Source organism: Ursus arctos, unplaced genomic scaffold, assembly GCF_023065955.2.
Source record: "Ursus arctos isolate Adak ecotype North America unplaced genomic scaffold, UrsArc2.0 scaffold_21, whole genome shotgun sequence".
In the NCBI taxonomy this organism is placed as follows: domain Eukaryota; kingdom Metazoa; phylum Chordata; class Mammalia; order Carnivora; family Ursidae; genus Ursus; species Ursus arctos.
The window spans coordinates 23,366,343-23,389,547 of NW_026622886.1; the positions used below are offsets into that span (position 1 = coordinate 23,366,343).

The following is a 23,205-nucleotide window of genomic DNA, read 5'->3' on the forward strand; positions in this document are numbered from 1 at the left end:
GTTCGCTCGTCTCCCTGCTTCCCTGCTTCTTCCCCATGTCTTTCATTAACAAGATGCTGCCCCACGCAGTCCTACTGGCAAGTCCTGCAGGATGTCTACCCCTTCCTTTCCTGATGGGTAAAGTCTCACTGGAATTGGCCAGAGTTCCCTACTTCTCCTTTACGTTTTTTCCCTACACCTTGTAAGGTGCAGGCTGTGGCAGAAACTGAAGTGAAATGATCAGGAGTTTTCCTCTGCATCTGATATTGACATATCTACCTTGTTGTGAGGACCACGCAGGACTTTACGTACCTCACCCTCTTCAGTCCTTACCCTTACCCCTTCTTCATCCCTCAACATACATGTGAGCCACCTGAGATTCCCAGAGGGTTAGCAACTTGCCTAATGTCCTAGAAGCTAGAAGCAGAGCCAGGATTTGAACCTCCAGTCTCATGCAACTCAGCAAATATCTACGGATCACCTCTTCTTGGATGTGCTCATCCCCTTCCCACACAGCATGCTGCCACCAGTACCCTTTAGTGCTGAGGACACGGCCATAATCGCCTTCTCTGGCTGTCAGTCAGGGTCTCCTTCAAAGCATGCCGTGGAGGCAGTTTTTTAATCTACCTATTTCAAAAGTCAGAGTGCTAAAAAATCAAAAAAAGTCACAGTGCTCACTGCAGCAGCACATACACTAAAACCAGACCCGTACAGGGAAGATTAGCGTGGCCCCTGCACCAGGATGGCCCACAAACTCATGAAACATCCATGTTTTTCAAAGAGGGCACTTGCTGTGATGAGCACCAGGTGTTGTATGGACGTGACGCATCATGATACCGCACCCCTGAAACTAATATGACACTGCATGTTAACTAACTGGAATTTAAATAAAAACTTTTTAAGAAGTCACAAGCATCCAATTCATGGGTGGAAAATCAGCGAAAATTCATGACCGCAGCCATGGACGACAGCGGGTAAGAAGAGCAGCGTCTCCAGTGAGAGAATCCCGAATCTCGCTCCTGACTTCTGCCCTTCTGTTCTGCTCTCCGGCTCCTGCGCTCCCAGTCTACACGCAGCCCTTTCTGGGGGCCTGTTCACGATGGGGGCGATGAGCTGCCACGAACTGATGCAGCGGAGGGAGAGAGGAGAGCCGGAGTCCACGCCCGCACTGCTTGCTTTGTGAAATTCCAGACGGTGTAATCGGCTCTACCTCATCCTAAGAACTCCCGATTCCACTTTTCTTAATGACTTTCCCCTCCTTAAATGCCTACACAGTTATCTTTGAAGAAGAAGAAAAAGAATAGATGAATCACTTGCAGGAAACGGGGGGCAGAGACATGTGGTTGGAACAGCAGATGGCGTGTGTGTGGGCACATAGCTGTCTCTGTTGCTCCTTCCACCACCCTCTGGAAACGAAGCCTTTGGAAGAGTACATTCATTCCCGGGTGGGGGCTGCGTCCGCTTTCAGGTGCTGACATGCAAACCCACAGCCACACGGATTCTTCTCAGACATCGGAACGCCGGGGAGAGCAGAAAACTCAGGCTCTGGCCCAGACTGGACTATTTACCCTCTCCTCCAAGTTCTGACATTAAACCTTCTAAAGATAAAGTGATAAACTACATACGATTAGTGGCAACGAATTTCTCATGCTGTCTTCTTTGTCCTGCAGGATATGAAGTAAGTACATAAATATTCTTCCTATGTCACAACACAAGCTCCTGACCTCATAAGGGATGGAAACGCCTATAGGCAAACTGGAGGGAGATTTACGTTCAGATAAAACAGGCATTAAGCAGGAAAACACAAACTGTTCTTGGTGGGACTTTTGGTGCTGGGCCCGTGAAAAGGACATAAAGGTATTATGATCTCAGGGACAAGCGTCCGTGTGTGGCTCCTCATACGTATTGAGATGTCACCTACTGTGGTTGTTTCGCTTGGAGAACTGAAATAAGTTTCTAGAATCCCAAGGATTCAGGAGAACACTCAGTCTGATAAACTTTTTTTCAGAAGGTTTCGTGGAGGCCCTGCTGTTACTTCTACATAAATTCCCTGTGTCACCTGGATGTATATACTAGGGTCAGTAATTGTTGTTTTATTTTTAGATGTATGAAACTCACTTCACTGACAGACTCTTAAGAAGAGTCTTCCGTCACTGCCACCTGCCCTCCCTGCCCTAGACCCATACCACAGGGCCTTGCTGTGAGCACCCAAATGTGCGGAGAGATAAGAGCTTGTCACCTCTTTCCCTGGTGCATTAGGAGTTTTGGTAAAATATGCACCTAGAAGTTGAAATACATTCCTGAACACAACTTACATACTATTTGGAAACAAAGCATTGTGGTTGGCAGTTTTAAAATTAATGAACACTCCTTTAAAAATTAACGTTATAATAAAAATCATCTGATTAAGAATGAGTAAACTCAGTCCAGAAACCAATCTGAATAGCAATAAAAAATATTTCATTAATCATAAATCCTGTTAATAATAGAATTTCTATCCCTATACTCATTATGATTTGATGACTCATTTATCTGAAAGTCATTCATCTTAACCTTCACGAAAGCACTAATTCTTGAATCCTGAAAAGCTTTAAAATTATCTTTCTTAAGTTTATTTTTGTAAAGATTTTTATTTTATTTATTTGACAGGGAGAGAGAGCTCAAGCAGGGGGAGCAGCAGGCAGAGGGAAAGGGAGAAGGAGACTCCCTGTGGAGCAGGGAGCCCAATGCAGGACTTGATCTGAGGACCCTGGGATCACGACCCGAGCCGAAGGCAGACGCTTAACTGACTGAGCCACCCAGGCGCCCCTGTCTTTCATGATTGTAAAACATGACCATACTGGACTAATTTTTGTGCCTCTCATCGTTCCCCAGCCCCACCTGATCCCCAGGCTTCGGCCTCCTTCTGAACGGACACACTCCTGAGGGTCCAGCTTTGAAGAGACCACATCTCGCCTGCTGCAACAGTGGCCAGGGACTCCAGGGCCCGGGTCTGAGCTGCCGAGGCTCCTGGGCCTTCCTGATGGCCCATCCCCTCCCCTGTGTCCTGGCCAGCTCAGCACCATCTCCCTCCTGATGAACTGCTTCAAGGTGACTTGTAGGACAAGCAAGGAAGGTCGCGGCTTTCCTTGTGAAGTTATTACCAGTTCCGTGCCACACCACCTGGTATCCGCGTCCCTTCCTTCCTGGCTTTCTCTCTCTTTCTCTCGCTTTTCGAAGCCTTGGGATTGCACCTTCCAACACAGTCTTAGCAAGAGATCTTTGCCTCAGGTTTTATTTTCTAGATGATTTGACTAAGACAATGATTTTTTAAAAATCACATGTTATAGCTTCAATCTGGCCTCCTGCCTACAGTCTCTCTTCTTCCCAGTTAGAAAGATGAATGGAGATCTTTAATCCCTGTTAAGGTTAACTAGAGCTGCTCCAGCGAAATGTGTCTGGGTTGAGAATATGTTTCCTAAAACTCATCTAACTTTCCTGTGAGCGAGGATTGGATATAGTAGCTCTTTTCTCGGGTTGACTGCTTCTGCCCCGCTCGGTGTGCAGAAGCAGGACACCTGAGAGAGCCTTTTCCTAGATCCACCCTGCTATTTACCAACCTACCTCCTGATCTCCGTTTTATTCCCTCTGATGCCATCTTCTCCCGTCACGGTGTCCTTACCTCCCATTTCACTTACAGTGAATTCCTGATATGTACCTGTGATGAGGCCAGTTCAAAGTAATATTCAAAATCCTTTCGACTCGGGATATTCTGTTCTGTGTAAAATATGTATCTTTTAATCAGCAGCTGCACAGCATCAGCTGCCAAGAGCAATGTGATATGTGCGGATTGTACACAAGACACTTTGGTGTCACAAGTCTCTCCCAGACTGAGAACGAGACGTCAGGGACTTTTTCATGTCTCTGTTTAATGGGCCGGATCATCTCTCAGGGAGAGGACTGGGGGGCGAGGATGAACACCTCAGATATTTGGTGGCATCACTTTTCCCCTTCCGCTCGGGCAGGAGGCAGGTACTGGATGCCTGGACAGTGTATTAGGGCTGTGATTTTAATGAGTTAAAATTCCTTAGAAGGTTTGCATAGATAATAACGGCGGAGGCAGAGCTTAAAACAAACAACCCTCTGGGATTAAAACAAAACAAAAACCAGGGCTCCTTAACCCCGAGCAATTCTAAGGAGTGAGAGCAGTTTTAATTACAGCATGAGGTTCAGAACAAGCTGAGAAGGGAAAGTCAGGCACCAGTGAGTTTTGTATCAAAATGTGCTTTGGGATTATCAAGTGCCTCTACATGTTTTCTGTTCAAAACGAACGATTGAGGGCGCCTGGGTGGCTCAGTCAGTAAAGCGTCTGCCTCCGGCTCAGGTCATGATCCTGGGGTCCTGGGATCGAGCCCCGTGTCGGCACCCTATTCAGCAGGGAGTCTGCTTTTCCTACTTCTCCTTCTGCCACTCCCTTGCTCGTTCTCTCTTTCTCCCTCTCAAATAAATAAAATCTTTAAAAAAAAAAAAAAGAATTTATCCTGCAGATATACTCACATGTAAAGGGGATAAATGTGTAAAAGACCGTACTCATTGCAGTCACTGCTCACAATAGCAAAAAAGATTCTGCACCACCTCAATACCTATCAGTTGTAAGATCAGGTGAACACAGACGCGTGCCCACACAACGGGGTACTATGTAGCCACTGACGAGAATGAGGGAGCTCCATGTTTTCTGATATGATCCCAGCTCCAAAATGTGTTCGGTGGAAAATCAAACTGCACCCTTGTGTGTTTCGTCTGCCACGATTTTGTAATAAGAACATTAATAATACTAAATGTATACGCTTTTTATAGGCATAGTCTCTGCCGGGGCAGATACACAAAAACTAGTTAACAGTGGTTGCCTCTAGGGAGAACTAGGTAGCTAGGAGAGCCTACCTTTACTGTAGGTCGCTTCTTTCCTTTTGACTTTTATTCCATGCACAAGTTAGGCCATATATAGCTCAAGAATGCTTTACTCTTTAGGAGAAGAAAAAACTCTATAACGTGTGCAGACATTTGAAAGGGGGCTCTAACGCATGGGAACTACATTCTGCAGCCCCTAGTCTGCTGCCAGTAGCATACACGTTGCTGTTTTTCAAAACAGACTTTATTTTTTAGAGCAGCTTTAGGTTTACAGGAAAACTGAGCAGGCAGCACAGAGATCTGGTTTATACATCCCATCCCCACACACGCACAGCCTCCCCCACGATCCACATCCAGCCCCAGCACCATACATTTATCATGACTGATGAGCTTACGTGGACACACCATTATCACCCTAAGATCATAGCTGACATAGCGGTTCACTCTTGACGGTATACAGTCTGTGGATTTTGACAAATGTATAATGACACGTGTTCACCATTACAGTATCATGCACAATAGTTTCACGGCTGTAACAACCCCCTGCGTCCCTCCAGTTCATCCCTCCCGCCCACTCACCTTGGGCAGTCCCTTGACTTTTTTACTATCTCCATAGTTCCGCCTTTCCAAGAGGGTCCTATAGCTGGAATCGCAGCCTATGCAGACTTTTCAGATGGGCTTCTTCCCCTCAGCAATATGCTAAGTTTCTTCCATGTCCTTTCCTAGCTCGATAGCTCATTTCTTTTTAGTGCTGAATAATATTCCAAAGGGTGAACCGGTTTGTTTATCCATTCACCAACTCAAAGACATCCTGGTTGCTTCCAAAGTTTGGGCAATTTTGAACAAAGCCACGGTACACATCCGTGTGCAGGTTTTTGTGTGAACATGTTTTCGAATTTTTGGGTAAACACTAAGGAGCGTGATTGCCGGACCATACAAGAGTTATGTTTAATTTTGTTAAGAAGCTGCCAAGCTGTCTTCTGGATGATTGCACCCTGTTGCATTCCTACTAGCAATATACGAGGGTTCCTGTGGCTCCACATCCTCACCGGCTTTCGGTGTTGTCCGTGTTCTGGATTTGGGCCGTTCTGATAGGTTGGTAGTGGTAGCTCATTGTTGATTCAATTCGCATTTCCCTGATGACATTGGATGTGAAGAATCTTTTCATATGCCAGCTGTATATCTTCTTTGGTAGGTGCCCATTAAGATCTTTGGCCCATTCTTTAATCAGGTTGGTTCATTTTCTTACTGCTGAGTTTCAAGAGTTAGGTTAACAGGCCTTTACCAGATGTGTCTTCTGCAAATATTTTCTCCCAGTCTGTGGCTTGCACACTTTTTTTTTTAATTAGTGAATGTCACCTTTAAAGACTGAAACAGAAATTAAATTATCAAATGGCTAGGATATTAACAAATGGATAAATCTTTGCTACTTTCCCTTTATAACTGATTCTTTGTTGTCAGCACAGCCATGTTTCTAGTTGTTTCCTGGAGCCTTTGTTGTAAAGGCATCTAAGCCCTTAAAATGTGATCTAATTTGCGTGAGGGTTTAAAAGTTCTTCTTCTGTAATTTATAATCTCTCAATTTCTTTGTGATGATTTTTACCAGTAAGTTTTCCAAGAAGTTCATGTTAAGAGAGAATAGTGAATTAGAATAATTTACTGTACCAGAGCAAGTATTTCATTAGAGGGAACTTACCATTTATTACTTAGGTAAAGGTACCTCGGGCAGTAGCATATATCCTCTTCTCTTTCTGTGATCCTGGCATGTCTCCTCACTCTGTCACTCTTTAACCACTTCGTTGCCATATATAAAGTGAAAGCCTCTGGATGAACGGACTATCACATCAGTCATCTAACATGACCATCCTTTTGGATCTAGAACTTTGAATTGTCCTCACGGCATGCCAGATGCTACCTTTGTAATCTTCTCTCTTATGTCACAATCCCACCTGTTAGCTTTTGGAGGGGATGGTCCCCATGTGGCTTATCTTTTTATCCCTCGGACTATCTTGTATCAACTCAGCAGGTATATAGAGCATGGATTTTTTTAAAAGGTAGAAGACAAAGTGATTTTGGCACAACTTAAAGCATGTTCAGTCTGTAGTGCTTTCTGTGGTAGATACCCGTGATACATTTCCAAAGAGAAGAGAGAGTTCTGGCGTGGTCCAGGGTGGTGAATTGGAGATCTAGTTGTGAGAAAGGGCCAGACGGCAGATGGAGAAGGAATGACTGGGTGCCCTTTACTCTGAGGACAGACTCCAGGACCCAGAAGGCGAGCGCAACCTGAAGGCCTTATCCCAACTCTCCATTTAAATGACTGTGTGTAACTTCGTCTGGTTCTGAACATCGGATGCTCCCCGCCCCCCCACCCCGGCAATGGGACACTAGGAGTAACACTCCTTACACTTTTGTTTGTAATGAAAAACAATGGGGTGACAGGCTTTCTTTACAAAATGTCACTTTTGCAACCAAACATTGCCATGACATTTTCATCCTAAAGGTGACGGACCCTTTTATCAGAAATACCACTTCCTGGGTGGTGAGCACCTGAGACTTCGGCAGCCGCCTCCCTCTGTGCAGTGTTTTTGATGGCTTCCCTCGGCTTTCTGCTTTTCTGTGGGGCTGGACATTTTTTTTAAAGTAGGATCCACGACAGAGCTTGAACTCGCAACTCTGAGATGAAGACCTGAGCTGAGATCAAGAGTCGGATGCGTCACCAACTGAGCCACCCAGGAGCCTGTGAGGCTGGAATTTTTATAACAAAAAGTAAGAGGCGAAAGGCAGTTTCTCTCCTGGAGCGGAATTATACCACTGGCATTTAGAACAACAGTGCCCCCTCTTTCCTGGCTACGATTATAAGCATCTCACATACCTCCCTATGTGAGGTAAGGTAAGTATTTTGTCCTCTTCTATTCATAGGGAGGGATTCTGAGTCACAGAGGGCTAAGTGATTTTTCTAGCCCCAGAAATAAGAGGAGTAAAACGAAGCAGGAGGACGAGCACGTTATTCTAGGAGCCTGGTGGTACAGCATCGGTTTCCTGATGCAACTGCTTCCTGATGGGCTTTCCTGCCCCTGTGTTTTCTCTCCCCTGCAGCCTACTCACCTCTTTGTTATCAGAATCACGTTCTGAAATCAGGTCACACCCTTGTGTAAATATCTTTGATGACTTCTTGCTGTCTAATGAAGAATTCCAAGCTCCTCAGCATAGCATCCAAAGTCCATTTCCATCTGGCTTTCAACTGCCGTTCTTACATGCTTTGCCGTTCAGCGCTTCCCATACAGCGGTCATGCTTGTGCATGGCTCCAGACCTTTGCTCCATGCCACCGATCTCTCTAGCCTGGAGTGCCTGTCTTCTCCTGTCCCTCTGGGATGAGGGAGAGGGGAAAACCTGCTTATCCATGGGGATATAACTCAGATACCGCCTTCTCTGGGACACTTCGCAACATCCAAGGCCCATGAACCATTTCCTCCTTTTGCTCCCTCCCAGAGCACTTCCTTTCTGTTGCAATGATCATATTTATTATTACACTCTAGCTACCAGGACGTGAGTCTAACCTACCCTGTGACAGCAGGGTCTGACCCTGACCGATTTCCACATGTCCTAGCAATCATGTCAGTTCCAGAGACACGATCGATGGGGGCTCAAGAACTTGATGCTGTTTTCAAGAGCAACCTCCTTTTAGGCAAATCCACAGGCAGTTTTGGGTACAGTTTCAGGCCTTGTGAAAAGAAATCAGGCTGCGTGCCAATTCAAGAATCGAGCTTTCGAGGACAAGCAGGTTAGTTATGTTGAACATTGCGTTCTTCTGTTAGGAAGTTCTGATGTTTGTGGGGAGAGCATGCTATTTGATTCCGGGTAACCATCCAAAACATTCCTGTACTTCCTAACTAGAGCTGACGGGCTAGCAACCTGGCAGTCTGGGATAGCATTCGGAGCTTTCTAAAGCCTGGCTCACCTGTATGGGCCACTCCTGGCTGCTGGACTGCAAGACTGTTGCCTGGGCTCCTCTCTAGACATTCTGAATCAGAGTCCTTGAGTTAGAGACCTGTGAGGCCTCTGGACTGAGAGCAAGTACCTCCAAGGAGTTTCTAAACATTTGAGACCCTGGTCTGGCTGGACACCTCTCCGTAGGCAAGGGGACTGATGGGGAATAGGCGTCGTGGATCCACGTAAGCCAGTGGTTCTCAGCTCAGGCTGCATATGAGGATCCCCTGGGGGATTTTTGAGACCTATCAACACCGGGGAACCCCCTCCGTTTACATCATTTAGATCAGAACTACTGAAGATGGGATTTGGGCCTCCATGTTTTTTGAAACCTCTCCTTCTGAACCAGTTTGGTGGTAAAATAAATGTCAGATTCCTTTGACAAAAATCATAGGTCTCTAGTGGTTAGAGCTCCCATTTACGTGGCACTCCTCACTGCACTCAACCTCACTCTCACTATAGAAGTAAATCTCATACCAAATTTAACACGTAAAAAAATATGTTTTAGCAGCTAAGTGCAGTGGCTGGGAAAGGTCTCTCTACCCTCAGTGCTTTGCTTAACAGCACCTTGCATGAAAAGGCCATCCGAAAGGAGAGACAGCAATGTTCCAAAATCAAAACCAGCGGGTTTTGTAATCTCATGGGGTCAAGATCCTAGGTGAAATGGGGCGGGAGAGAGGTCATAGGGTCCAGGGCTGGAGGCTGCATGGTTACACATATCAGTGGGCTGCAAGATCGAGGGTCCTCTCACACTTCCTCTAACAATCACTGATTTCAGCAATAGAAATAGTATTTTTTAGAAATAATTTTTAAACATTTCTTACCCTAAACTGAAACAACAACAACAAGAGCAAAAACAAATGAACTCCTCTGGTCACTAAGCAGAAGGTGTTGATACATATTAAAGAATGTCCCAGCTAAGTACCCATTTCTAAAGCATTAGAGTACTACAGTTCTTACTTACCGACCTACTTCAAAGTAAATCACCATAAGGACAATAGAACAGAAGTCAGAGAAATCCCAACATAAAGGCTTTTCCCCTGGGAACTGGTTAGGCAAAATGTTGGAGAGAGGAAAGGGGAGAAGTGGGGGGCATGACTTAGTGAGCATTTAGACTTTTGGGGTCTGGGTAAAGAGTCTAAAAGTTCTGGTAGGTCCAGAAAAACTTGATGGGAATACACCAAAAGATGTACACTCGTCCGATGGTTAAAAATAATCTGGGAATCATACACGTGCAGAAATCACTACAGAAACTGTGTTAAGCAGCTGGCCTGTTTACTTAGGGCTGGGGGTGTTTCCATAATGTGTCCTCTAGCATCCTTCCCCCAGGAATGGAAGATTCCTTTCCATTTCGCAGGACAGTGGCTCTCAAACCTGGCTCTGACCCACCCCCTTTCCCTCCCGCATCTGAAAAGCTCCTGCTGGGCAGGAAGTCAGGGGAAGGAAGGAACTTCCCATAAGATCAGGTTTCTTCCTTTCTACAAAAAAATTTTTTTGAAGATTTTATTTATATATTTGAGAGAGGGAGAGCGCACACGTGAGTGTGCAGGAGTGGGGTGGGGCGGGGGTGGAGGGGCAGAGGGAAAGGGAGAAGCAGACTCCCTGCTGAGCGCAGAGCACAATGGGGGGGGGGGCTCCATCCCAGGACCCTGAGATGACCTAAGTCCAAGTCAGATGCTTAATAGGCTGAACCACCCAGGCGCCCCAAGATGAGGTTTCTTAGATGCAAGGAGGTCTTAAAAGCTTAAGGACCCAGTATATAAAGGGGCGCTCCCATCAGAGACAGAGAACCCAGACCACTGAGGGACAGTGGTTACATCGTTTGGGCCGGTAAACTCCCAAGTCTCCTCTTGCAGAACATGAATTTAACAGGACTGGCTTGAAGGGCACCTGGGCGGCTCAGTCCGGTTAAGATTCAGACTCTTGATTTTAGTCATGATCTCAGGGTCCTGGGATAGAGCCCCGCATTGGGGCACAGCCTGTTTCTCCCTCTGTTCCTCCTCCAGTGTGCTACCACTAAAATAAATAAATAAAAATTTAGAACAAACTAAAAAACAGGACTGGCCTGAGCTGACAGTGATGGGGGGGGGGGGTGGGCTAGGGGCAACATGTGAGTCTTAGGTGAGTCCTAGACTGCTGGGAAATCCCTCGGAAGCAAGCAGCGATCTCAATGTTACTGATTTATCCAGGTCTCCATACGTTGAGAAACTGCAATTTCTGGGCTGCTTACATCACCAGCTAAGGGGATGGTAAAGCAATTGACTCTTCTCTAAACTTTTATTTTTCAAAATCTTGTATGGATAGTTTTTCTATTCCTGAGAACAGACACTGTAGTGTTTTTCACTATATAATCCCCTTTCAGCAGGATCAATAAACATTGTTAAGAACTGTGTGTGTATGTGTTAATAATAAAAACAGGTAACTGTCAATGAATTATTATTGTTTCAGGACTGTTCCTACAGAGGGGAGGGGGGTGGGGGAATGGGATAGGCCGGTGATGGGTAGTAAGGAGGGCACATATTGCATGGTGCACTGGGTGTTATACACAACTAATGAATCATCGAGCCTTACATCGAAAACCGGGGACGTACTGTATGGTGACTAACATAATATAATAAAAAATCATTATAAAAAAAAAAAAAAAAGGACTGTTCCTACCCCTTTACAAACAGAAGTTATCTATTACAATAGCCCTGTAATATAGTATCCCCATTTTACAGATGAGGATGCTGAGGCATAGGGAGACGATGTGAGCTCCCCCAGAATCACGTGATTAGAAAACTGCTGAGTCAGGCGCACCTGGGTGGCACAGTGGTTAAGCGTCTGCCTTCAGCTCAGGGCGTGATCCCGGCGTTATGGGATCGAGCCCCACATCAGGCTCCTCCGCTATGAGCCTGCTTCTTCCTCTCCCACTCCCCCTGCTTGTGTTCCCTCTCTCGCTGGCTGTCTCTATCTCTGTCGAATGAATAAATAAAATCTTAAAAAAAAAAAAAGAAAAAGAAGAAAAGAAAACTGCTGAGTCAGGATTAGAATCGAGAGGGGTCTGACTCTGGAACTCCCAGTCTTGAGCAGCAAAGTAAAATTTAACAAGTTATGTAGAAGCTGCCCTTTTATAACAGACTGAAATCATAACAGGCTGCACGGAGTCATGCTTTAGGGCTATTTCTACCCATTAGGGAGCAAAACATACTTACTCGAGGGCCTTTCCAGGAGATGTAAGTTTGGACTCGCGTGAGTGCCTGACATCTGAGTCCAGCCTTCCCCGCTACGAAGCCGTGGTAATGGTGTATCTTCTCGGCAGAGTTATCATGGTAGTAGTTAATCTGACAATACAAATAGATCATAGCCGTTATGGTTTTTTGTTCGTTTTTGTTTTTACAATATATCCAAATATATCTTTTGTCATTAAACCACCGAATGGCTTATAGCAGTACTGCTTAGACTGGAGTCTCGAGGTCCCTGGGGTTCCCTCAATATATTTTGGAGGATCTGTGAATTCTTAAATTCAATAAATTAAGCTAAAGCATGCCTTGTATTGTGGACACGCACAGTCATTTTCACTGATCGCCGAGGCAAAAGGGGCTGACAGGGAATCATACCTCCTTAGAAAAATAGTTCTTACACAACAGCTATTTGTATTGCTCACACCTGCGTGAATAAAGGAACACAAGATGAGGAGAAAAGTCGCCAGAGGAACCGTGGCCCGCACAAGGAGGCACGAGGCAACTATTCTGTGTGTAGATACAGCACGGCTAATGCCCAGGAAGCATCCATGATGCTTCATGGCATGACTACGGAGCTTCTGGAAAGATGGCTTACATACAGTTCTGTGCCTCCCTGGAAGGCAATGTAAGCCTAATTTCCCGCTGAAGATGTTGCTGGGCTTTGACAATGGGAAGCAAGGTGTCATTGTTCCTTTTCCAAACAATGACAGCAACAAAAAATCGTAAGGGAGGTTAGCTGTACTCAGAGATGTCAGCTTCCCGATGACTGCTGACATGTACATTCACGTACGCTTTTAGATTTCTTACTTTTTGAAAATAAAAGATACGAGGGAAGAATCAATGAATGTTTCCCCACTGGAAGGAAAGGGACGAAAGCATCCAAAAGAAGAAATCAACATTAGTATCTCTAAATGAACGTCTTTGCTAGACTGTGTAGCTTCAAAAGAAAATTCTAGATGACGTCCCTATGGGCTCCTGAATGTAAATGTGCATTCCGTCAGGTGAGGGGAAACAAAAAACACACGAAAGTTGATGAAGACCGTAATTTTTAAAAGCTTAGCCTGACTGGGGCCAAGGTCTGAATTTCACAATAGTTTATATTTTTCTTCAGGTCCTATCCTCCTGGCAAGGTGCGAAAGTGCCATCTCGTTCATAGGAGAGCTCCAACCACTCCCTGGATGTGACTGTGGCTGTGTGATTCTCGCTCTGCTGCTGTCTGGCTCCCGTTGGCTGCTGTCTAACCTGGCCTGTCTCTCCCCCAGCCCCTACCTTGTTTGGGAAATCGTCAGCCTGTGCCTAATAAATTAGACCCTGCAGCCCCGCACCAAGGGGCAGGCTGTTCGACTGCAAAGCGGGGCTCATATTTGAAACTGCCTTTGGCTTTCCCTATGCACAGCCTAAAGTGTGAGGACCGTGTTTCCTATTGGCAGTCCTTTGGACCGCTGCGGTTCCACAGTTCCTGCTGGTCAGATGTAACTTGCTGTCTTTTTGAGACACCTGTCAGGAGAGCTCAGCTTGAGTTTTGTGAACCCCATTTGCCCTTTAAGTCAGTCTACGTCAAACACATTTCTGAACTGCAGTAAAATTTTGTTCTGAGATTTAGCGGCTCAGAAAGCCACTGCTGTCACTTTGAGGGCTCCTTGGGACTTCTAAAAGGGAATCCTGACTATGTCACAAGACCACATTTTAAGTCAGACCTTCCAAAACACTCTCTCCTTATTAACGGAAAACTGTTTAACTATTTTCACATGATGTGTTAATAAATGTTATTGTATTCACAGAGATTACTCCAAGAGGATTAAAGGTCATGCTAACTCTTTCGGGTCTAGGAAATCACAAGTGTCCTCAAACACAGGAAAATTTGTTGAAATGCTTCTCCAATAGGCAAGCAAACATTCATAAACAAAAGACTTATTTTTAAGCTTTCCAGGAGGAAACAGCTAATGAAAGAAGGCGGAATTGAAGCACGGGTGCTTGGTGTATGCACGCAAATACACACACACACACACACACACACACACACACACACACACAGAGGTTAGGATAACATTGCTCTGTGCACTTACGAGGAGTAAGCAGTGACCTGCTTGGCTCTCCAGTCTGGAAACACAGTTCTCTGGATATGAGTGATACACTCAGCAGGGACCTGGGGCCTCCGGAAATGAGGAGGCCTGTCGTCCTTCCTGACGCTAGCTAGAACTCTTCTGAGCTTTTTTCCTGAGAGCCTGGGCAACAGGGCCAGGATGAGGAGGTTCAAGGCAAGATCACCAACAACAGAGAGTCAGTTTTCTGCAGGAATGAGGCAGTGAGTTTTAAAAACATCATCTTTTGAATACTCATTTTGTGCCCTATACTTTCTGTGTGTCTCTAATCCTCCTGGTCCTGTAATGAAGGTATAACTATTTCTAATTTTACATACTGCTGAATTACCTTCTTTGCTTTGTTTTCCTCCACAGCACCTTTACTTCCTAATACACCCTATAATTATTTTGTTTATTGTCTGTCTTCACTAGAATGTAAGCTTTGGCGGGGGTGGGGGGGTAGGTATTCTTGCCCGTTTTATTCCCTGCTGATTTCCTGGAACCCAGAATAAATGAGTGAATGAATGAATGAATGAATGAGTGGAGGCCCAGAAAAGCTAAGTGATTTTTCCCTATCAAACTACTAGTGAGTGGCAGAGCGAAGGTTGGAACCCAGGCCCACGTGCTGACACACTATATTAGGGACGGCAGTTGTTCGGATTAGAACCTAGGACCAACTCTAAGGAAGAAAAATAGGAAGCATTTAGTGAATGGTTGACTAACAGAGAAGTGCGTGCAGAGAAAATCACCAGATCTAAAGGAGCAGGGAAAGTAAGTACAACTTTTGATCTTTCACATTTAGGGGGAAGGTGCAACAGGATATGTGAAGCTGGAAAAGCCTGGCGGTCAAAATTCAAAATGTAGAGCTGAATCCTTCAAATTTTGACAGGGAACTGTGCAATGCATGGCCTCCATGATACCCTATAAAACGCGCATTGTGGTAATCCTTAATGGTCTATACAGGGTCTGGCCTCAAATCCTGACCCCACTGTTTGTTACTGTGTGATCTCATGCAAATTCCTTAATCTCTGTGAATGGGGGTGATTTACATGGGCTTTCTGAAGACTGACCAAAAGTATGCATGGTAAACAACAGAAATGGAGACTAAGCCTTCCAAGTAGCAAATGCCCAATTTACATAGTATTTCGAGTCTGTCAGTTTGGTGTGGCTGGCGAAATGGGTGTTGAAAGGGGACCGGTTAGGGAGCAGTCAGAAAGGTAGCTGGGCACACTGTGTTAACCATATTAAAGGATTTCGACCCTGGTCTGTAACAGCACCTATTTTGTTTGCCTGCAGAATCGGCACGGTTTAAACTGCCGAGGGCAGTTCCCCAGAGGGCTTCTCACTAGACTAGGGAGTTCCAGGCGGGCCGTTAGGCAGGCTTCAAACGGCATCTGGATATGGACTCAGAACGGTGTGCAGGTTGGGAATTCAGAACAATTAAAACATCAACAGCTAATAGCACATCAACATCATGCTAAGGCCACTTCACCCATTGAACCATCAGAGGCCCTACGAAGCGAATATTTTCATTATCTTCATTATGCCACGTGGAAGACGCAGTTCACGACAGATTTAACCAAGGGCACACGTTTAGGAAGTGATAGGGGCACAGTTTCAATCCTGGCCACCAGGTTCCACGACCCTTTATGCTTCACTTCTTAGAACCGAGTACTCAGAATGCCATTTTATAAAACGTGCTGAGAAGGACCGACATCCCCTTGCTGTACGGTTCAGAAGCATGGGTCAAACTAAGTGTCTCTAGCTTCAGGTTTGAGAAGTGTTGCGAATACCCTCCCAAATCTATGCCCCGGCTCAGGTGAGTGCATTTTTAAAAGAACGAAGTAACAACCAATTTCCCTCCCTGTCTCTTCTGTTGGGGAGATCCCGGGCCCAAAGATTTCGCACTTCGCAGCTCGCCTGCAGGACGTCCTGCCTCGCCCCCGGGTCCCAGTGACTGAAACGTCTTCGGGTGGGAATGCCTGTAACAGGTGGGGGCGGATCGGAGGCGTCAACTCCAGTGCAGGCCTCCTCCAGTTGGAACTAGATGATAGCCAGTGAAATGTGGGGATTTTGTTCCACGGGATGCCCAAAAAAGGCGCGGGGAGAGCGCGCGGCAACCCCCACCTTCGTCAAACACGCTCCTCCAGGGGCGGCCTGCTTGCAGCACAGCTCCAAAATTGGCAACCTGGGCCTCGCAGCCGCCTTTTTTTAGCCTACATTCCCCAAACCAGGGAAGAGGCGGGTGACTAAAAGTGCAAATTGGAGCCGGGGCGTCAGCAGGCAGGCCTGTGGGTGCGGGGCGTCTGGCTGGGGGAGACCCCGCGACCTCAGGTGCCCTCCGCTCTACTTGCGGTGGGCGCCGGGAGGGGCGTCGGGGATAGACGCTCCCCGCCGAGCCGCTGCCCCCGCTTCCGCCTCCCGGGCGGCGGCGGGACAATGCGCGGCCTCTTTTCCGCCGGGGGTTAGGGAGGGGAGGCCGGATTAGGGCCCGCGCTTTCCGGCCGCAGGCCCCCCCCCCCCCCCCGCCCCCAGCGCCGCGCCGGCCGCACACAGGTGGTTTTCCGCTCGGGAGGGGCAGGCCCCGGCACTTTTATATAACAATAGAGCTCTGCGCGCCGGGAATGCGCCTCCTAGCCGCCGCAGCCCCCGCCGGGCCACGCCTCCATCCGGTTCCCGGCTTGCCCTCCCCGCGGCGCCTGGGCGGAACGCGGCGCGCTGGCCTGGCCGGCACTTCCCCAGTTACCTGCTGGCCCTGCAGAGCGGCGGCGACGTTCCCTGCGACTCCCAGCCCTCCTTGCGAGCCAGGGAGGTCTCGGCAGGCACTCTAACTTGCCCCTCACCCACCCCGGCCGTGACGGAACCCCAGAGTCGCGCGTTTGGCTCCGCACCCTTCAACAGGGTCGCCCAACACCCCGCACCAGCTGAGCCAGGAGGCGGGGGCGTCGGGGTGCTAGGCAAGGAACGCAACGCGCAGGCGCGGCTTGTGCTCCGCAAGTGCCTGGCGACCCGCAGGGGAGGGGGTTGCCGGGGTGGGACAGAAGGCGCCCCTCTGTCGGATCTCTCTGTGCCACGTGACCAATCGCAGCTTGCCTGAGCCCCCGCAAGCCTTGCGGGAAGACTTCTCCACGCTTCGCCGCTGGTGGGGACAGCCCGCCTGGCTCCCGCGCGCCCTAAATGCACCTAGCCCAGGCAGCCCCGCCAGACCGGCTCCTCTGTCGGAAGCCGAGCTTGCTGCCCAGAAATGATTAACGAGCGCAACCCCCCAGCGAGCGGTGGGTGACCGCGGGAAGGCGGGTGTGTGTGTGGGGGGGGGGGGGACTTGGATCCCCGGAACAATGGCTCATAACGCCCCAGGCCGCTGGAGAGGAATAAAAGCATTGAACTGTCCAACCAGTTTGTTTCTACAGGCTCCACTGTTTAAAAACAAAATAAAGTAATTTAAATGCTATTTAAAAACCCTCTTTCTTCCTATTATCTGGACAACCAGGCATTTGTTTGTTTGCTTGCCTTAAAATGTTTCAACAAAATCCTAGTTTGTTTCGAAAGATGTTGGATTAGCATTTAACACCTCATCGGTCACTAAAGCCCAGGCAGTTCACCAGCCCCAACACAGCCTCAGCTAAAAGAACATCAGAGCAAACAGAGCTGGGCTTTTTAAACTGGCAAACAAATGCCACACACCGCCTAAAGGAGGGCGGAGGAGGGGGGTTAAGGCGAACTGCGGTCCAAATGAGTTTAAAGGGAATAAAAAGGGAGAAAAGCACAAGTTTTCTTAAAGCTAGCTTGCGAGCACAGGCGTCATGAACAAGGGCTTTTGTGCCTGCTAATTGCACCATTTGTGCGCAAAAGTTCCGACGCGAAGTGTGAACTCTCAACAGAAGGAAACATGAGACAACTGAAGTGCCCTGGTTTATGTGCCCTGCTCCTCCTCCGCCGCCGCCTCCTCTTCTTTCTCCTTCCTCCCGCCGAGCCCGCTGTTGCAGCTTGTTTGCACTGGGGCTTATCCGGAGCGGAAATTCCTTTCCGTTTTTGTGAATGACAAACTCATTAACAATTCATCAACACAACCTGTTCCAGCCGGCCCGTCCCCACGGCAACAGCCCCTTCCGCAGCGCGCTCATTGGCTGGCCCGGAGAATGTATCCATTGAGACGCTTGCTGTTTGTATCCATTGAGGAGCTGCCTCGCGCAGGGGGTGTGCGAGGGTTGAGTCCAAGGGAGAGTGAGCAAATCGAGGTTTGAATAATTCGAGGAGAAAGACACCCGAGCGGATTTGAGGTGCAGCCTTGAAGGGAGGGATTAGGAGCCGCTGGACTTTTTTTTTTTTTTCCCCTTCCCTCCCCTCTTAGTAGCAGGGAGTCCGAATTAATTGGATTTCATTCACTGGGGAGGAACAAAACTGTCTGGGCAGCTTCATTCAAAGAGATTCATTGACACCAAGAGCGAGCGGCTGCAGCCAGGAGCAGAGGGAACCGCCGGCTTCACTTCTGTCTAGCTTTCCCCAACCGCTAACCCGGTCTGGGAAGGGCAAGGTGGAATTAAACCCCGCTCGGAGAGCGGCAGCTTCGCGCGGCGCGCTCGGCCTATGCCTGCCCCGAGGGGCGTCTGGTAGGCACCCGCCCTCTCCGGTAGCTCGACCCCCATGATAGATACGCTCAGACCCGTGCCCTTCGCGTCGGAAATGGCGATCAGCAAGACCGTGGCGTGGCTCAACGAGCAGTTGGAGCTGGGCAACGAGCGGCTGCTGCTGATGGACTGCCGGCCGCAGGAGCTGTATGAGTCGTCGCACATCGAGTCGGCCATCAATGTGGCCATCCCGGGCATCATGCTGCGGCGCCTGCAAAAGGGCAACCTGCCGGTGCGCGCGCTCTTCACGCGTGGCGAGGACCGCGACCGCTTCACCCGGCGCTGCGGCACCGACACGGTAGTGCTCTACGACGAGAGTAGCAGCGACTGGAACGAGAACACTGGCGGCGAGTCGGTGCTTGGATTGCTGCTCAAGAAGCTCAAGGACGAGGGCTGCCGGGCGTTCTACCTGGAAGGTAGGCGCCGGGGGAGCCGCGCGCGCCGGGCAGGGCGGGGGTCGCGGGACTGTGCGGTGCGGGTGAGACGCGCGGACTGCAAGTGCCCCTGCTGCGCTCCACCGGCGCTTCTGAGTCGCGCTGCCGGGCTGGGGGTCGTCCGCCGGCTCCCGGCTGCGAACCTCGCGCGTCCCGCACCCGAGAGCAGGCTGGCGCAGAATCCACCAGCTTCCGGCCACAGGCACGGGTTGTTTCTTTCTAACGAGATCTCCTCCTGCCTACCCGTAATATTCTCCACCTGTCCCTGCTTTCTATCGTTCGATTTTGAATTACGATTTGCAGGACAGTGGAGGTCATTGGGGGTGCAGATTGCACTTCCTAGCCCCTCAAAATATTTAGAAAAGTTGCCATTTTGTGCATTTCCGGATTTAAAAGGATAAGGGTTTCCAGGGAAGGCGGGCCTGGTCGTTCCACTCCCAAGGGAACCCATTTAAGTGTCTTTCTCTTATAATTGGCTCTGTGTGTAGGGGGTTTCGTAGGGTGCTGTGGTGTTCCCTGCGCCCAGCTGCGTCTCTCACAAGCTGTGAAAACTACTACGGAATCTCAGGTTACACGATTGCTTTTCTCGTCCTGGCAGGTGGCTTCAGTAAGTTCCAAGCCGAGTTCGCCCTGCACTGCGAGACCAATCTAGACGGCTCGTGTAGCAGCAGCTCCCCACCGTTGCCAGTGCTGGGGCTCGGGGGCCTGCGGATCAGCTCCGACTCCTCCTCGGATATTGAGTCTGACCTTGACCGAGACCCCAATAGTGCGACGGACTCGGATGGCAGCCCGCTGTCCAACAGCCAGCCTTCTTTCCCCGTGGAGATCTTGCCCTTCCTCTATTTGGGCTGTGCCAAGGACTCCACCAACCTGGACGTGTTGGAGGAGTTCGGCATCAAGTACATCTTGAACGTCACCCCCAATTTGCCGAATCTTTTTGAGAACGCAGGAGAGTTTAAATACAAGCAGATCCCCATCTCGGATCACTGGAGTCAAAACCTGTCCCAGTTTTTCCCTGAGGCCATTTCTTTCATAGGTGAGACTAATGAACAGACTTTTAAATGCAAAATTCTTAGCCATTCATAGAATTTAAGCTGTTAATCTCTCTTGTTGCTTGCTGGCCTGAGTGCACGTCTCTAATGTGAGGAGGGGGTTCTTAATTCTGGTTTATCTTCTCGTATAGAAAAGAAAAAGTACCTTTTGACATGGCTGCAGACCACAGGTGTATTTGCAATGGGGTTTCTTGAGTCTTTGAATTCAGTCATTTGAAAGGCTGTACGTAATCAGACAACAGAATTTTCTCACAGTCTTTGGACTTGAGGACGGCTAGATGGAAGTACTCACTATTGATAGGAATTTTAGCTTTATAATTTTAAAAGATCGGGGAGTTATTGTAGGACTTGGGGTTAGTTGTTGGGAGAGCGTTATGAATGCTAGATGTTGTAATCCAGTTGAATGTTACTGTGATACCGGTTAACAGTGAGACAGTGAGGGTAACCTGAGCCCAGCAGGAAGGACTGTGGGCTGGAAGCCTGGAGAAGCGAATCTCCAGGCATTGTAATGCATTTCCTATTACAAAGGAACTCATTTTCAGGCCATGTCGACATCCTGTTCCTCCTAATGGGCTGTCCCCTGTGACTTCCCTCTCTCTTTTAAAATGCCTGAATACCTCCATTGTTAGCTGCACAACAGTTGGAGAATAATTTAATAGACCCTTGCAGTCTGCTTGTCTGTATAAAAGGCATTCAAGACCATATTGCAGGGTTTCTGGTATTCACATGCTGAGGCAAAGAATGCACACATTAAGGATTTTTTTTTGTTGGCAGAAACTTAATACAAAAGCTCCCTTTTCAGAAAATATCTGAAATATGTAATTGTACCCAGTATACATGTTTTATCGCAGTGATACATTTGCTGCTGCCTGCGGGGCTCAACTGCCACACATGGTTCTTTTTTCTTTCTTTCCTTCTTGGTTTGTTTTTTGTTTTTTTGTTTTTTTTTTAGATTCAGTTTTTAGACTGATCATTCACAAAGAGTGGTTTTGGTCTACTGAAATCTTGCTTTTCTTTTTGTGTTTACAGATGAAGCCCGGGGCAAAAACTGTGGTGTCTTGGTGCATTGCTTGGCTGGCATTAGCCGCTCGGTCACTGTCACTGTGGCTTATCTCATGCAGAAGCTCAATCTGTCAATGAACGATGCTTATGACATTGTCAAGATGAAGAAATCCAACATCTCCCCCAACTTCAACTTCATGGGCCAGCTGCTGGACTTCGAGAGGACGCTTGGACTCAGCAGCCCCTGTGACAATCGGGTCCCTGCACAGCAGCTCTATTTCACCTCCCCCTCCAACCAGAATGTCTACCAGGTGGACTCCCTGCAGTCCACGTGAAAGGCCCCACGCCCCTCGTGGGATGTGTCCGGTCCATTAGCGGTTTCTCTTGGCAGCATCAGCTGGGCTGCTTTCTTTGTACGTGGCCCCAGGGGTCAAAACGACTCCAGTTGTCTGTATTAGACAAGGTTCCCACATGTGGAATTGGTTATTACAATGGGAGAGATTTGCTCCACTCTTGTTGGAAGAACAGAACATGCTGTGTAGATCCAGGCCGTAGGTTTGCTCCATACCTACGTGTACAGCCTACCCATGCAGGGACTGGAATTTGAGTGTTTCCAGGTATATAGGGTAGGACCAAATGGTAGGGGTAGGAGCGTGTGTTCTTTAGGGCCTCGTGTGACTGTTTCCTTTTGCATCTGGAACTGACTCTATATTGTCTTCAGTGAAGACTGATTCAATTTTGCATATAGAGGAGCCAAAGAGAGGTTTCAGCTCTGTATTTGTAGTATCAGTTCGCAAAAAATAAAAAATACAAAACAAAAATAAATAATAATAAATAAAATTAATCTGATACTCCATTTGATTATTGTAAATATTTGATCTTAAATCACTTGACAGTGTTTGTTTGAACTGTGTTTGTTTTTTCTTTGATGGGTTTAAAAGAAATCATCCAAAGGGAGAAAGAGCAGTATGCCACTTCTTAAAACAAAACAAAACAAAAAAATAGAAACGTTTGCTCTTTTCTAATCCAAAGGATATATTTGCAGCATGCTCGACTTCACCAACTCTGAACGACATTTTCATGGACACTGTTATCACTGAGACCTTGGTATGGTGCAGCCTTTAATCTCTTTCATATATCTTCCTTGTGATTTTTTTTTTCCTCTTAATGTAGTTTGACTATGCCTTACCTTTGTAAATATTTTGGCTTGTGTTGTCTCAAAGGGGATATCTTGGAAAGACACCAAAATCATGGGCTCACTTTTTTTTTTTTTTCTTAAACTTCAGCTGTGCTAAACAGTTTATTACCTCTGTACAAAATTCTTCAGGGAGTGTCACCTCAAATGCAATACTTTGGGTTGGTTTCTTTCCTTTTTAAAAAAAATTTGTATAAAACTGGAAGTGTGTGTGAGAGCATGGGTCCCCGTCTGATGGGTGAAGTAAGTGCATATGATTGTGAAAAGGGAGAGTCAGGTTGCTCCATAGGTTCATGGTGTAAAGTTTTGAGCTGAAATTTATTATAAGAATGTAAAACCTTAAATTATTAATAAATAACTATTTTGGCTATTGAATGTGTATTTTTTTTTAATCTCTCCTTCATTGTACCTACATGTGAAATGATACTTATAAGGAATCTTTGAGTGGGGGAGCGCCAGCGGCTTGTAAAGTCCTGTAGGAACAGCAGGTCAGAGTTCCCATGGTTTTAGCAACCCCAGGAATGTTTTTCAGGTGTAGTTTATGAAATTAATCTTTTGCTTCAAATAAAGATGACATCGTAGAATGAACTGCCTGTATTATGTGTCCCAACAATACTTTACAAAGACAGTTCTGGCTTCTTTAAGAAACTAGTAATGCTCTTGAAGAGAAACAAGCCCTATAGTACCCCTTGCTCAGGTACGGGGTTTGGCTGTTCGTGACTGGTCAGAACGGGG

General features: G+C 47.5%; 1 protein-coding gene, 1 long non-coding RNA gene and 1 other non-coding gene across 6 annotated transcripts in view; 2 read left to right on the forward strand and 1 right to left on the reverse strand.

Moving 5' to 3' along the window:
• LOC113256189 (uncharacterized) overlaps positions 1 to 18,148 on the reverse strand; it is a 30,440-nt gene extending 12,292 nt beyond the window's left edge. For 3 of the 4 annotated variants that reach the window (XR_007189717.2, XR_008960748.1, XR_008960749.1), the window contains exons 1-2: positions 16,906 to 18,148; positions 12,049 to 12,177 (exon numbers count right to left, since the gene is read on the reverse strand). This is a non-coding gene — a long non-coding RNA (uncharacterized LOC113256189). Of the gene's footprint in view, positions 1 to 12,048; positions 12,178 to 14,144; positions 16,649 to 16,905 lie in introns of those variants that run through there. The other variant, XR_008960750.1, reaches the window with a different exon arrangement.
• Positions 650 to 756, forward strand: LOC113256483 (U6 spliceosomal RNA). The gene has a single exon (XR_003316689.1). It is a non-coding gene; the product is annotated as a U6 spliceosomal RNA (small nuclear RNA).
• An 89-nt stretch (positions 18,149 to 18,237) lies between the features above and the next one.
• On the forward strand, positions 18,238 to 22,845 carry DUSP6 (dual specificity phosphatase 6). The gene is made up of 3 exons (XM_026499929.4): positions 18,238 to 19,203; positions 19,820 to 20,257; positions 21,303 to 22,845. The coding sequence occupies exons 1-3, from the start codon at positions 18,804 to 18,806 to the stop codon at positions 21,608 to 21,610; spliced, it is 1,146 nt and encodes a 381-aa protein (XP_026355714.1). The 5' UTR covers positions 18,238 to 18,803; the 3' UTR covers positions 21,611 to 22,845.
• Positions 22,846 to 23,205: the final 360 nt, after the last annotated feature.